The following is a 14,147-nucleotide window of genomic DNA, read 5'->3' as shown; positions in this document are numbered from 1 at the left end:
CCAAAAGTTTACCATTTAATGCCCTGTAAGACAATAACCAGTTGTATTTATTTAACTCAACAATCTCATCTCAATCTTTTATTGTTTGCAGATATGTATCATATATATACATATATATATATGTATCAGTATTTTCATAAATGCTCCTGGCATCAGTTCTAATGTCTTAAATGGTTCCTGCATTAATTAATGAGTCAAATAAAATCTGATAATGTGTTCATGCCCTACTGCATGAAGATCATGAGTTCAGCTTTTGGAAAATTATAGTTTAACAGTTTTGGAGGCATCCACCAAGAAGCTCAAGTGAACTAATTCACCCGATGGAACTAAGTAAATTTTTAAGTGCCCTCACAGTACCTTACACCTAACATGCCTTTTCTTGACTCCCAAAGAGATTCCTGTGCAGCAAAAGAGTTCAATCTAACTTTACCCTGTTTCTGTTTTTCTCTCTACTAAGCCTGTGCTTCTGTTTGTCTTATGACTAGGAAGTTATCCCCATTACTGGCAACAATGGCTGACTTTGGTTCATAGTCCCTGTTGGACGGATGATGGAGATCTATTCTCTACTGGATGAGAGAAGACAGAGAATCTGGTTTGTTAGTTTTTGTGTATTTATGAGTTCAATCAGTTAAAGAGAACAACTCTTTGAGTACTCAACCAATGAGTTTCTTTTGTGTGTGTGTGTGTGATATTACAGTAACGTGTTTATTGAAAAACATCTGCATACGAGTGGATCCACACAGTACAAACCCTTGTTGTTCAAAGTGTACTTACAAGAAAAATGTTGTCTTAGAAAGAAGCATATACCTAGGATACATCCACTGAACTACAGCACTTTCCATGTTGTAAGGCCACACACATACTCATGCTAATCTAGAGAAGAGAAATACCTTCTCTGAAAGATGAGGAGTGGGGAGTGTCTCACTCAGTCGTGTCCGACTCTTATGCGACCCCGTGGACTGTAGCCCTCCAGGCTCCTCTGTCCATGGGATTCTCCAGGCAAGAATACTGGAGTGGGTTGCCATTTCCTTCTCCACCAATGAGTTTCTGAATATATTTTTAACCTGAAGCTGAAGTTGCATAACTGAAGCTAAAAGCTCTCTATATGTTTTGAATCTATAAATCAGAAAAGCTGTTTCTTCTTGTTGTACACAGAATATTTTCCTATATCCAGAGAGTATTAATAAACCATACAGTTGCATCTCTTGGTTAGAGGAGCTCTGTAAATCTGGCTGGATTATTTTACTTGGCATCATGTCCTCCAGGTCTGTCCACATGCAGCATGTGTCAGAATTTTCTCCCTTTTGAGGGATAAATAATATTTTACTCCTGTGTACTTATCATATTTTGTTTATACGTTCATCTGTCCATAGACACATGGGCTGCTTATACTTTTTGGCTGTTATGAATAATGCTTCTATGAACATTGATATACAATAACTGTTTGAGTCCCTACTTTCAATTCTTTTGTGTATATACCCAGAAGAGGACTAGCTAGATGACACAGTAATTCTATTTTTAATTCTTGGAGGAACCACCATACTGGTTGCCATAGAGGCTGCACCATTTTACATGCCCACCAGCAATGCACAAGGGTTCCAATTTCTCCATATCCATGCCAATATTTATTATTGTCTGGTTTTTTGATAATGGCCATCCTAATGTGTGTGAAGGTGATATGTCTTTGTGGTTTTGATTTGCTTTTCCCTAATGACTGTTAATGTTGAACAACCAATATTATTTTTATGTTTTGTGCTGGCTTAATTTCTAAGATACTTATATAATTTTAAAATCTGGATTAATGTAAATCAACAAATTTAATGAATAACCTTTGGATGCCTCAGCAGTTTCTAAGTAAGAACAAACATTAAATCAATGAGCATAATTTAAGTTTATATACTTTTATTTCATAGGTCCGTCTAGTCAAAGCTATGGTTTTTCCAACAGTCATGTAAGAATATAAGAGTTGAACCATAAAGAAGGCTGAGTGTCAAAGAATTGATGGTTTTGAACTGTGGTGTTGGAGACAACTCTTTAGAGTCCCTTGGACTACAAGGAAATCAAACCAGTCAATCCTAAAGGAAATCAATCCTGAATATTCACTAGAAGGACTGATGCTGAAGATGAAGCTCCAATACTTCGGTCACCTAATGCCATGAGCCAACTCATTAGAAAAAACCCTGATGCTGGGAAAGACTGAAGGCAGGAGGAGAAGGCGATGACAGAGGATGAGATGGCTGGATGGCATCACGGACTCAGTGGACATGCGTTTGAGCAAGCTCCAGGATGGTGAAGGACAGGGAAGCCTGGCGTGCTGCAGTCCCTGGGGTCCCAAAGAGTCGGACACAACTGAGTGACTGAACAACAACAATTGCTATAGAATGGTCCTATCTTTGGGTCATGTCAATAAACATCTTCATCTTTGCCACAAAAGGGATGTGTAAGAAAGTTGTGATATTCGTATTTCTGCACTGTCTCAGTCTTCTATAATGCTCACCTAGAATAGGTAATTCTCAATTTCCTACCTCCCAAGTCCTCTCTACAAGATGAAGTTATCACTTTATTAAAAATATAATGAAAATGTATAGTTGAGACCATATTAAGGACAAAAATAAGAGAAATAACATCTGTTGTGTATGCAAGATAAAAAGAATTTTTTTACAGAAAAAAAAAAAAAAAAAGTGGAACTGTTCTAAGTAAAATGTCAACTTGCTTCAGAGCACAGAAAAGCGTAGTGACAGTGAAAGCCCAAACCTGAAGGACTCGAGCAAGCTGTCGTGTGCGGAAAGTTTCTCTTATTTTCCTGGTTTAAAATACCCAAGCCTGAAAGGAAGCTATAAAACATGTTAAAATGTTAGCAAGTTTACTCACTTTTGAGGGACGTCATCATCTGGGATACTCTTCCTAAGTTTGCAAGTGAAAAAGTGAGGGTCAAGGAGCTTAAGAGACTCGCCCAAGGTCACACAGCCAACTTAGGAGAACGCTAAGAAGGACCTGGAATTCCCAACTTTCAGTTCAGTGTTTTTCTCAGTGGACAAGGTTTATGTGGTACACCACATTAAAACACAACCAAAATATATTAACATGTTCAGTTCAAAATAATGAATGGAGATACTTCAGCAATTTACTAAACCAAAGTATGAGTCAAGAAATATACTTCTTGATGACAGAAATCTTAGGAACTAAAAAGCTTCAAAGAAAGCAAAAAAGTTTCCCCTAACATTTACAATTTCAAACTAGGAACACTGTAATGACCAAAATTTGAACTTTAAACATAGGAAACTGAGAAAAGATTTACAGCAAATGTTTGTAATAAATGTGACAGAAGTAAAAAAAGGAATTTATTTCTTTATTTTTACTGCAGAGCAAATAGATAAAAATTAAGATGTGAATATATTGTTTAGTTTGACATTTCCTTATATTTATATTTTCCTTTACATTTTCATGGACAGAGGAGCCTGGTAGGCTATAGTTCATGGGGTCACAAAGAGTCGGACATGACTGAGCGACTTCACTTTTACATTTTCAACCCTCATCATCAAACAAAAAGACATTTATGAGGCACTATCTAAATGCTCAAAAAGAAAAGTAACAGGATCCCAAACTTCTCAGTTCTACACGGTATTTATTGAGCACTACAACAAACACACTAGAAACAAGAGTGACTGTCCTAGTGTGAGCACTTACTTAATGTCAGCTCAATTTGAGACTCCTGCTTTTTCAATCTTTCTTACAGAAGAGAAAAACATCCCATGGTGACAACCCAAAAGCATATTTTTATTTAGAACTCAATGACTGCCAACATCAAACAAGACTGACATCCCCATGGAAACTAATCCATGCCCGGATCTACCATTCAAACATTTTCTGAAGCATTCATGCACATCTAATAGATAATGAAAATCGTCAAGGCAGATCACCTTAAGTGTGAGCACAACTGAAGATGCTCAGAGTAATGATGAATACCACTACTTGCTAAAGACAGGCTCGCCTGGCAACAAGATATCTTCAAGGAACTTAGATGCCTAAACTAATTGATGTCCCATACAGAAAAATCTGCAACAAGGAAACTTAACAGCATTTTTCTATTTGATGTTTGGCTTTCCATTCTAGTGTGCTTTCTTTTATTCTCTGAATCAATTTTTTTTTTTTTCCCTCACATGAGATCAGTTTCTGGGCAAAGACTTTCAGTGGATATAATTTCACTCAGAAATATAAAGTTTCAGCTTCTACTGATTCAACTATGATGTGATATTCAGAAACTAACTAGGAATAAGTTCATTTCTGATCTCAACCCAAATCTGCTGAGTACCACTGTAAGCCTGGGGAATACTGTTCTGACTACCACATGGCTGCTCAAGCATTACTGCAGAGAACTGAGGGCAAGGAATGATGTCTTCAGTTCAACTGGATCTTTGTCAGCAGCCTACCCCAAACAGAACTGCCCAACAGTCCTCAGACTCAACTGAAAGGGAGAGCAATCAATTACAATCCAAATGATTTGGGGGATTTAGCTTCAGAATGCTAACGGTTGCCTTGGCCAACACGCCCTTGCCTATTCAACCTCTGATTCTAAGTGTAAGGTTCAGCCCCTGGAAACTCCAAGACTGTTTCCCAACCCAGGTAACTAGAAAAGCAGCGGTCTTCACTCCTACTCCCACTTTTGACCCGAGGCTCAAACCACTGCCCAGCATTCCATTTCTAATTAGTCAGTAACAAACAGCAGACTGACAACCACTCTCTTGAAAAGGTCCAGCCCCTCTACCTGTCTGCCCTGGCCTCAGCTCTTTCAAAGCAGCTGGTCCTCCCAAGCACTGTATCAACTCACCAGTTCAAGCCTTATCTCCACAGCTCTCCAATTCAGGCCAGCTCTCTGGCTATCACGCTGGATATGTCCTCTTTATATGGTAAAGCTGTTTGAACTCCCTTCTCATGATTAGCAACTCAACCTTCTGCCCACCTCACCCTCCCCGCTACTATCTCTGCAAGCTCCCTTCACTTCTACAGGACTGAGTTTAGGTAAGAGCCAGTCCCTCTTTCAAATTCTGGTTACTGGCGACATCATGATACCTGCCACAGCCATCCCAAGGTCAATGCTATTTCATATGCTGAGTGAAGAGATGGTTAGGTTCTCACAGTCCTTTATCTTCCTGACAGCAAAATGAATGAATGTCACCGCAGGCTGCAAAGCCAGATCCCAACCCGCACTACCTGCAGTTTGCAATCAGCACACAAATGTGCACACACACACACCCTAATATACACATATGACCCCCGAGTTTCAAGTAAGACACAAAGTAGTTCCCAACTTCAAAAAAATTTGTAAAGTTGTTTCTGCAAACTACCAAAAAATGCTAATGTCTAACAATACTTAATATTGGGTACAACTAGTTACTATTTAAATGTTAAGGAAAACACCCATCTCTTTCAATACACAATACTATCCTGGCAAATGTTTACACCATATAAACAGTTTACATTCCCATCAGCAATGTTTGAGGGTTCCAATTTCTCCGCATCTCACCAACACTTGGTGTTGTCTTCTGATTACAGGCATCCCAGTGAGTTTATGCTGGTATCTCATTGTGGTATTAATCTGCATTTCCCTAATGGATTGTGAGCATCTTTTCATGTGCTTATTAGTGATTTATATGTCTTCATGGCAAAATATATAATCAGGTCTCTAATCTATTTTTTAACCAGTCTGCTTGTCCTTATTATTGCTAAGTTGTAACAGTTCTTTCTGTTACTGATTCTAATTTAATTTCACTTAGAACAGAGATTATTTCAATCCCTTTAAATTTACTGAGATTTGTATAATGTTATAGCATATAATCTGTCCTGGAGAATATTCCCTATATATACTTGAAAAAACATGTGTTTTTTCACTGTTGGGTACAGCTTTCAACGGGTATCAATTAAGTAGAAGTATATTAATAATTTTGTCCAAATCTTCTATATTGCTTGTAATTTTCTATTTGTTTTATCAGTTACTGAGAAAGTTGTTCTGAAGTCTCCAATTATAAGCAATGAATTTGACTACCTCTCTTTTCAGTTCCATGTATTCTGAGGTTCTGTTTTCAAGTGTATCCCATTTTGGATTACTGTCCTCACTTGATGAACTGACCATTTTATCATTAAGAAATGTCCATTTTCCTTCTGCTAAGAGCCATTGCCCTGAAGTCTATTTTGTCAGGTATGAAGACAGCCACTCCTAACATAACATAATCATAATTTATTATGATTAGTATTTACATGGTATAGTTTACTCTGGTCTTTTACTTTTAACCTACTCATGCTTTCATATTTAAGTTGGATTTTCCTTTTCTTCTTTTATCTAGTCTAATTTTCTGCCTTTCAAATGGAATGTTTAGACCTGTAATGCCCAATAGGACAGCCAATGGCCACATATGGCTACATAAGTTAAATAAAATCTAAAAAATTTTAAAATCAGTGCCTGAAGAGCACAGTGTCTATGTATGACCACTGGCTGCATACATGTTTTCAACTGTACAGACATAAAACATTTCCACAGAGCAGACTTTTGGTTTAGATCATTAATATTTAGTGTAGTGATTGCTATGGTTGGGTATAAGTGTACCTGTTTGCTATTTGTTTTCTATTCAACTCACTTGTCCTTTTTTTTTTTACCTGTCTTTTTTCTCACCTTTGGGGAGACTGAAAACATGTTACCATTGCTTCTACCACTACTGGATTATTAACTCTCTTTGCTCTTTTTTTGTTAAGACTATTCTAGGGCAACAGTTTTTAACAGGGAGTCATTTTACTCCTAAGGGACACTTAGCAAAGTCTGGAGACATTTTGTTTCAACTCAGGGGAGGGTGCTACTGGCATCTCTAGGGTAGAGGCCAAAGACGTTGCTGAGCATCACACGATGCACAAGACAGGGCCCAGAAAAAACATTTACCCAACCCAAAATGTCAACAGTGCTGTGCTGGCATATCTCAAATTTTTCACTGTTTTCCTTCAAATAATATTATCATCACTTCATGTAATATAAGACATGTTGCTGTTTGGTCACTAGTAGATCTCGAACTCAACTAAACTACCTCTCCAGGTTCAATTTTCTTCATAAGGAAACTGGAAATAACTGCATAGACATTCTGTGAGAATAATGTAACCCAAGGGTACGCCCATATACTACAGGTGCTAACTTCTGGAAAAATTATTATGATAACTGCTAACGAAGAAGATCTTAAGCTATCTGGAATGAAGGAATAGGACATTCTTGAAGAGAATCCTAAGTGACCCACATTCCCACGTGGCTTAACTTTTCTTACAAATGCCTCTTCCAATAGTTCTCTACCTTCAAAATGATGGCGAGACTGCACCCTACTGGACTGGCTGGCAAAGTCTGACTTAGAATTTCAAGAATCTCTCAGCCTCTGATACATAATCCCTTTTATTTACCTACATTTAATTGAAGACATCTGTAGGTGGTGCCACACAAATGTAATTCAGGCTTAGGAAATGTCAATAAAAATGTCTGTAAGGGAGAGATGCCATGTAAACCTAGCAGGGGAACGCACATCAGCAGCTACAGAGCCACACGAAATTAGGAATATAATGGAAATATGCTGCCTGACTTGACGAGGTGATAAAAGCTCTTTTCCCATAAAGCTTAATGAGCTCTATTAGTCTTCAGCTTACAGGAATGTAAAAGGGTCAGCCCCACAGAGGGAAGTAACTGACTCTCCACACATGGCTCCATTCAAATGACAGCAGATCAAATTACTGATGTGATTACTATAACCTGACAATTTCGTTAGATTCATGTGGCAGTTAACTGTTTAGGACTTCCAACAAAGGAACATGGTTCATTCACAGTAGTTTTTGCGGAGAGAATGAAATTTAAAGTCTCCTTATTTTCAACTGCAAACCTCATATATTTTACTTCCTCTACTGAACTATTTTTATTTTATTCAAAATAAGGTATTTGGGGATTAACCATATTTGCAATTTTCCTTCTCTAGCTAAAGCATAAGCTTAATGGCAAAATTAAACATTTAGAGATTCTCAACATTCTTCTGCCTTGGCTTTGCTTTGGCTCTCAGGTTCTGCGCTGCAGCAAAGGAACAGAATCCTAAACTCAGCACTGCTGGAGACCTGGGGGGAGCAGTCACTAACTATGCCATCAGGTAGCCCCTGCGAAATTCCAAGCTAGAAAATACCAACAGAATGCTCTCAAAAAAAGAAAAAAAGATTAAAGTATTTCCCAAATGCTTCAAGAAAAGAAAGCGCATTGGTCATCTTCAATTTTGCTTCTTTTGCCTCTTCCATGTCCATAAATCCAGTAAGAAAAAAAGCTCAATTTAGTCAAGGTAAAATACAACTCCAGATCATTAAATGGAGAAAGCAGATTAGACAGAAAAGAACAGAAACTATCACTAAACTTTGATCATGATGCTTTCCTTTCTACTTTTCACCAAAGAATGAAGCTTCTACATAAAGATTCCCCAGCATTTAACCAGAATAATATATAATTTTTATAATATTTGTTTGGTACAAATCTAGGTGTATGGTTGGCACCATTCCAAGTCCTATGTATACTTGAGATCATCCAAAGGTGAAAAAAATAAAGATCTTGATCTTAAGTAGCTACAATCTAGCTGGGAAGAGAGACTGTTAACCATATTGAAACATAAATATTAGCCCGTGTGTGCTCTGGCAGCCCTGAGTTCTGCCAGATTATGCGGAAAAGCTTGCTACTCTCAGCCTTCGCGGTGCCTACTTACTTATTCCTTCATTCATTCATTCAACAAATGTTAGGGGAAGCACACTGATTGAAACTGTCCACCCTGGCCAGGCATCATAGTAACCATTTGCATAACCTGTTTTACGACAGGAGGTCCTAGTAAGGAACAAGGAACTAATAAGCCTCCACCAAGTGGAAGAGTTTGGAAAAGGTCAAAAGGAGACACTACATGTTCAACCACCTCCCAGAATCCTTCTCTCTGGCATCTACTTGGCTGAACAAGGCGTGCACCACCAGGAAGAACTCTGAGTCAGAACGATTGGCTAAAGACAACCCGGAAACTAATCCCATCACCATAAAACTGGAGACTGCGAGCCACGCAGCAGAGCAGTTCTCCTGGGTTCCCTTACCCTACTGCTCTCCATCCAGGTGCCCTTTCCCAATAAAATCTCTTGCTTTGTCAGCACATGTGTCTCCTCGGACAATTCATTTCCGAGTTAGACAAGAGCCCAGTTTCAGGCCCTGGAAGGGGTCCCCCTTCCTACAACAAATACATATTCAGTGCTTCCTATGTATCAATTGTGTGCATCCTGTCGTGTCCAACTCTTTGTGACCCCATGGACTGGAGCCTCCCCAGGATCCTCTGTCCAAGGAATTCTCCAGGCAAGAATACTGGAGTGGGTTGCCATTTCCTACTCCAGGGCATCTTCCCAACCCAGGGATCAAACCCACATGTCTTGCATTAGCAGGTGGACTCTTCACCCCTGCACCACCTGGGAAGCCCATGTATCAGTAGTACTTAACTACATATGTAAACACAGGAAGCAAGAGAAACAGGGTCCTCTCTTACTGAGCTTACACTTGAGAGAAATCTACCAGTGAGGGCTATTTAAAGTATCTCTGCTATTGTTCAGTAACATCTTCAAACTGGTAGTTTGTCCCAGTGAGGCAGACATCAAGCTCCAGCCTCCTCATTTACTCCCTGTGTAGGTAAATTCATCTAGCCCAAACGCCTTCTGCTCAAAACTCCTATTCCTGGCAACTCCCCTGAGCTCTTACTTAAATGAGAGTCCAGCATTAAGCATTATCAACATTAGCTCTTCTAAGCTCCTGCCACTCCCTTTTTTCCCCAAGACTAGACCCTGTTTTGACATTAAAGATTTCCCTGATGTACATCTCAGTCAAAAGACAACATTATACTTAAAAACTGATTCTAAGAGATTATATTAAGTACAATAATCATTTTATGACACTTTCCCAAACTGCCTTTTAACTATGCATGTTTTCATGAACCAAATCACGGATTTTTTTTTTTTTTTTAACAAAATCAAATTTAATTTTTCCATCTTTTCCTTTGTGATAGTTCTCATTCTATGTTTAGAAAGCACTTTATCAACTAAAGAGTAGATTATATAATTTATATTGTCTTCAAGTTTCTTATGTTATAGTTTTAACTTTTACTGCTTTTACACCAAAATTCATTTAAAACTCTATGTGACAGGTATTACATTTAGCGTTTATCACACATTATCTCATTTCATTTTAATAACCCTGTAAGTATTACTATCATCTCCATTTTTTAGATTAATTGAAAGATGAAATGACTTGCTCACGGGTCACCCAACGATCTCTCATTTCAAAGCCCAGAATCTTTCCAAGCTGTGTTTCTCCCTGGTTGGTGGACGTAGAAAAGGGAACCAAACCTGGATGGTACTACCCCTCTGGTCTGCTCCGCTTCCCCTGAAACTCATTCAAGCTGGCCACCAGGAGGGTGGGCCACACCACATAACAACAGTAGCTTCAATAATCAGAGAATATAATATGGAAACAGAGAAGGGAACAACTGCCTCTATGTGGAGCAGTTAGAGGGCCTCGCAGACTACACAGCATCTAGGCTCGGCCTGAAGCAGGATGTGTCTGAAGAGGTTGGGGGCGGGGAAGGGAACAGAGTGAGGTAAACAACAGAGGCAAAAGGAAGGACAAGTGAAAGGCAGGGACAGTCTTGCCATGTGAGGCTGAAGGCACAGCCTGAGAGGAGAACACAAAATATCAGTAAGACTTGAATAGCACTTTATAAACTGCTCCCATGTCCACTGCCTCCTTTGAGAGGTAGAAATCATTATCTGCATATTAAAGATAAGCAAGCTGAGGCTCAGGGACGCTGTGACCACCCCGAGTTGTGTGGCTAGTAAGTGAAGACCTGGCCTGAACCTCGGTTTGGTACTGAGTCCAGTGTCCCTCCACGTGCCCCGCTGCTTCCCCTCTCCACTCCTTTCCCAAAGTCTCACCATCTTCTCCGATTAATTCCTTTTCAACCACAGCTCACACCCATATCTGGTTCTCTGATTATCTAAGTTTTTGTTATCTCACAATTTTATCACTGGGTTTTCAGTTCTAAATTGCAGAGCCATCATGAGAATTGGAGGAGAAAGTGAGTCGGGCACCCAGAAGTCTATCTGGGCTATAATGAAGCTCAATACAAGTAAGTCCTTTGCTCTTCCCTAATCAACTCACGGATTTTAAAAAGTTCTCTCAAACGAACTGAAACCTCCTTGGACACAGCCTCTGCCCAGACTTCTCCAACTCCCCTTTAACACCAGGGCAGTTTACAGAGGATAAAGTCAATGTGAGACCGTTATGGGAGGAAGGAGACAAAACAAGGCTCTAAAATAGATTGATCTGGGCTTCTTTGACGGTTCAGTGGTAAAGACTTTGTCTGCCAGTGCAGGAGACACAGGTTCAATCCCTGGTCTGGGAAGACCCTATACACTGCAGAGCAACTAAGCCCATGCACCACAACTATTGAGCCTGTACTCGAGAGCCTGGGGGGTGGCAACTGCTGAGCCCATGTGCTGCAATCCTGAGTCCATGTGCCACAACCACTGAAACCTGTGCAACCTAGAGCATGTGCTCAGCAACAAGAAAAGCCACTGCAATGAGAAGCCCGAGCACCCCAATTAGACAGTAGCCCCTGCTGCTGCTGCTGCTGTGTCGCTTCAGTCGTGTCCATCTCTGTGGGACCCCATAGATGGCAGCCCACCGGGCCTCCCGTCCCTGGGATTCTCCAGGCAAGAACACTGGAGCGGGTTGCCATTTGCTTCTCCAATGCATGAAAGTGAAAAGTGAAAGTGAAGTCGCTCAGTCGTGTCCGACTCTAGCGACCCCATGGACTGCAGCCTACCAGGCTCCTCTGTCCATGGGATTTTCTAGGCAAGAGTACTGGAGTGGGGTGCCATTGCCTTCTCCAAGAGAGTAGCCCCTACTCACCACAATTAGAGAAAGCCCGCACAGTGAAAAATAAATAAATAAAATAAAAAATAAATAAGTAAAATGGGCTGATTTCACTCTACCTGATAAAATGAGGGCAATCATCTATTGTGAAGGTGAATGGCCCTATAACTACTGGTCTCATTTATGGTATTGAAGAATATACATCCTGACAAAATGATCACTCCTAAATTATCAAATAAATGCCTCACAAAAGATACCAATAGCAATATTAAGGTCAATGATTTACAATATTAAGGTCACCTTACCTCCAAAGGTGAGCTGCAAAGGAATCTTGTGAACTGTAGAATCACATTCGAAGAGAATCAGTTTCATCCAATAAAGGAGCAGCAAAAGAGAACACACAAAGAAGAAAAAATTATTACAAAATTTTTCAAAAAGGGCACATAAAGTGAACCTAAATGTCTATACATAATGCTTCATACACCATATAATTTCATTTACAGAGTACAGAAAAGCTCAACCTAGACCATAGAATGAGTTTAAATATTTGTCAAAATCTGTATAAAAACAATAAAACAGATATTTTATTTTTTAAAGTTTTATGTCACAACCCTTATGCAATAAAACAATCCCTGTGTAATAAAGGAGGAATCAACAATATAAATGTCACAGGCAAAGTTATATAAATGCCTAACTTCAGAGAAGAAAAATATACAAACCAAAAAGGAAAGCAAGAAGAAGGAAATTAAAAAGTCAAAACCAAGAGAGCAGGTTGGGTAAGTGATAGTGAACTAAAGGGAAAGTTATTTCTCTAGAACCCAGGCTGTTCTGCCCTTCCTCTTTTTTCAACCTCATACACACATTTTTTCTCTCTTCTCTCTGACTTAAAAATTTCATAAATTATAAATTTATGGCTTATAAATTTCATCTGAAACTAAGTGTTACATGCTGTTTCTCAGCATTTAAATAAATAAACAAATTTTGGAACTGGGGAGGAGCCTGAAAAAATTGACAAAGTAAATCGCGGGTTAGCTCTGAGATGAGGACTGTTACATACCTTCATACATATTCATGATGGTAATCACGTTTTCTTAGATGTTATTTACAAAATCAACACTCCAAATCCTTTGAGACTTATTGTAATAATAAAAAGCCAAGTAATATAAACTCTGGATCTTACTAAATGCAAATTAACTACACAATGTGATAGCAGGCCAGTTAGCAAGCACTCTTGAACTTCCTCTCCACAACAGAGCTAGCTAGTACTCACTGGGAATATAGATATTTTGATTCTCTTTTAGAGATACATACTGAAGTACTTCTCAATGAAATTACATGATCTCTGGGATTTCCTTTAAGAGCACGGGGGGTTGGAAGGCAGGTTATGGTGGGGAATGTGGAGACAGAACAAGAAGCGACACTATATGAAACTAGTGAGGACAGGAGATGAACATATGAAGATTCATTATACAAGTCTCTCTACTTTGTGAATGTTTACAATTTTCGTAATAAAGTTTAAAAAACATACCAGACATTTCCTACCTCCAAATCTAAAGCAAATAAATTCCTAAAAGATTACCAGTGTACGCCAAAGCCACATAATTAACTAGTAAGTATCATCTAGGCCTTAGATGATAGGGTATAATGCAATGTAGGCACTATTACGACTTTTCTCTTAATTTAAATGATATTAATATCCAACTCAATTATGTTAACTGCTAAAAGAGAACTTTCTGAAAGTGCAATATATACCAAAAGTTTTTAATTTCATAATGCTGATATGAAGCACATAATTCTAATGAAATTTAAATTGCAACCTTTATAGTCTTGGATTCTTTTTACATTAGCCCAGCATAAAATAATCTCTACCCTTTCTCCCAAGAGTAAAAAGTGCTAGTTGAAAGACTACCCAGTTTTCACAGTAGAGGAAAATGAGGCATGGTGCATTTTTATATTAAAGTTGAGAAAGTTTCTATTGTAGGGTTTCCATGCTTTTCTCCACTATGTGCCTGTTAACTGTGTTATACATACTAAGTGAGAATTTAGAAGTATTTCTGGTTCAGTTGTAATTAATGAATTAATTATGATGGAAGTGTAAAATAAAATTCCTATTCTATGGGAAGACAAGAAAACCGTCAGCATAAAAAGCAGCGCCGTGCCCTCGGGCCTCCTCTCCGCCCTCTAAGACGCACTGTTTATC

At 38.9% G+C, this 14,147-nt stretch overlaps 1 protein-coding gene across 5 annotated transcripts in view; it reads right to left on the bottom strand.

Annotated features, from left to right (window-relative positions):
* Positions 1-14,147, bottom strand: part of ATE1 (arginyltransferase 1) — a 159,556-nt gene that overhangs the window by 99,680 nt on the left and 45,729 nt on the right. For all 5 annotated transcript variants that reach the window (XM_005890164.3, XM_070363529.1, XM_070363530.1 and 2 more), the window contains exon 8: positions 12,253-12,285. In XM_005890164.3, coding sequence (XP_005890226.2) covers positions 12,253-12,285 — 33 coding nt within the window. The remainder of the gene's footprint in view (positions 1-12,252; positions 12,286-14,147) is intronic.

The sequence above is a fragment of the Bos mutus genome, chromosome 26, assembly GCF_027580195.1.
Source record: "Bos mutus isolate GX-2022 chromosome 26, NWIPB_WYAK_1.1, whole genome shotgun sequence".
Lineage (NCBI taxonomy): Eukaryota > Metazoa > Chordata > Mammalia > Artiodactyla > Bovidae > Bos > Bos mutus.
This window is presented reverse-complemented; position numbering and strand designations above follow the sequence as displayed.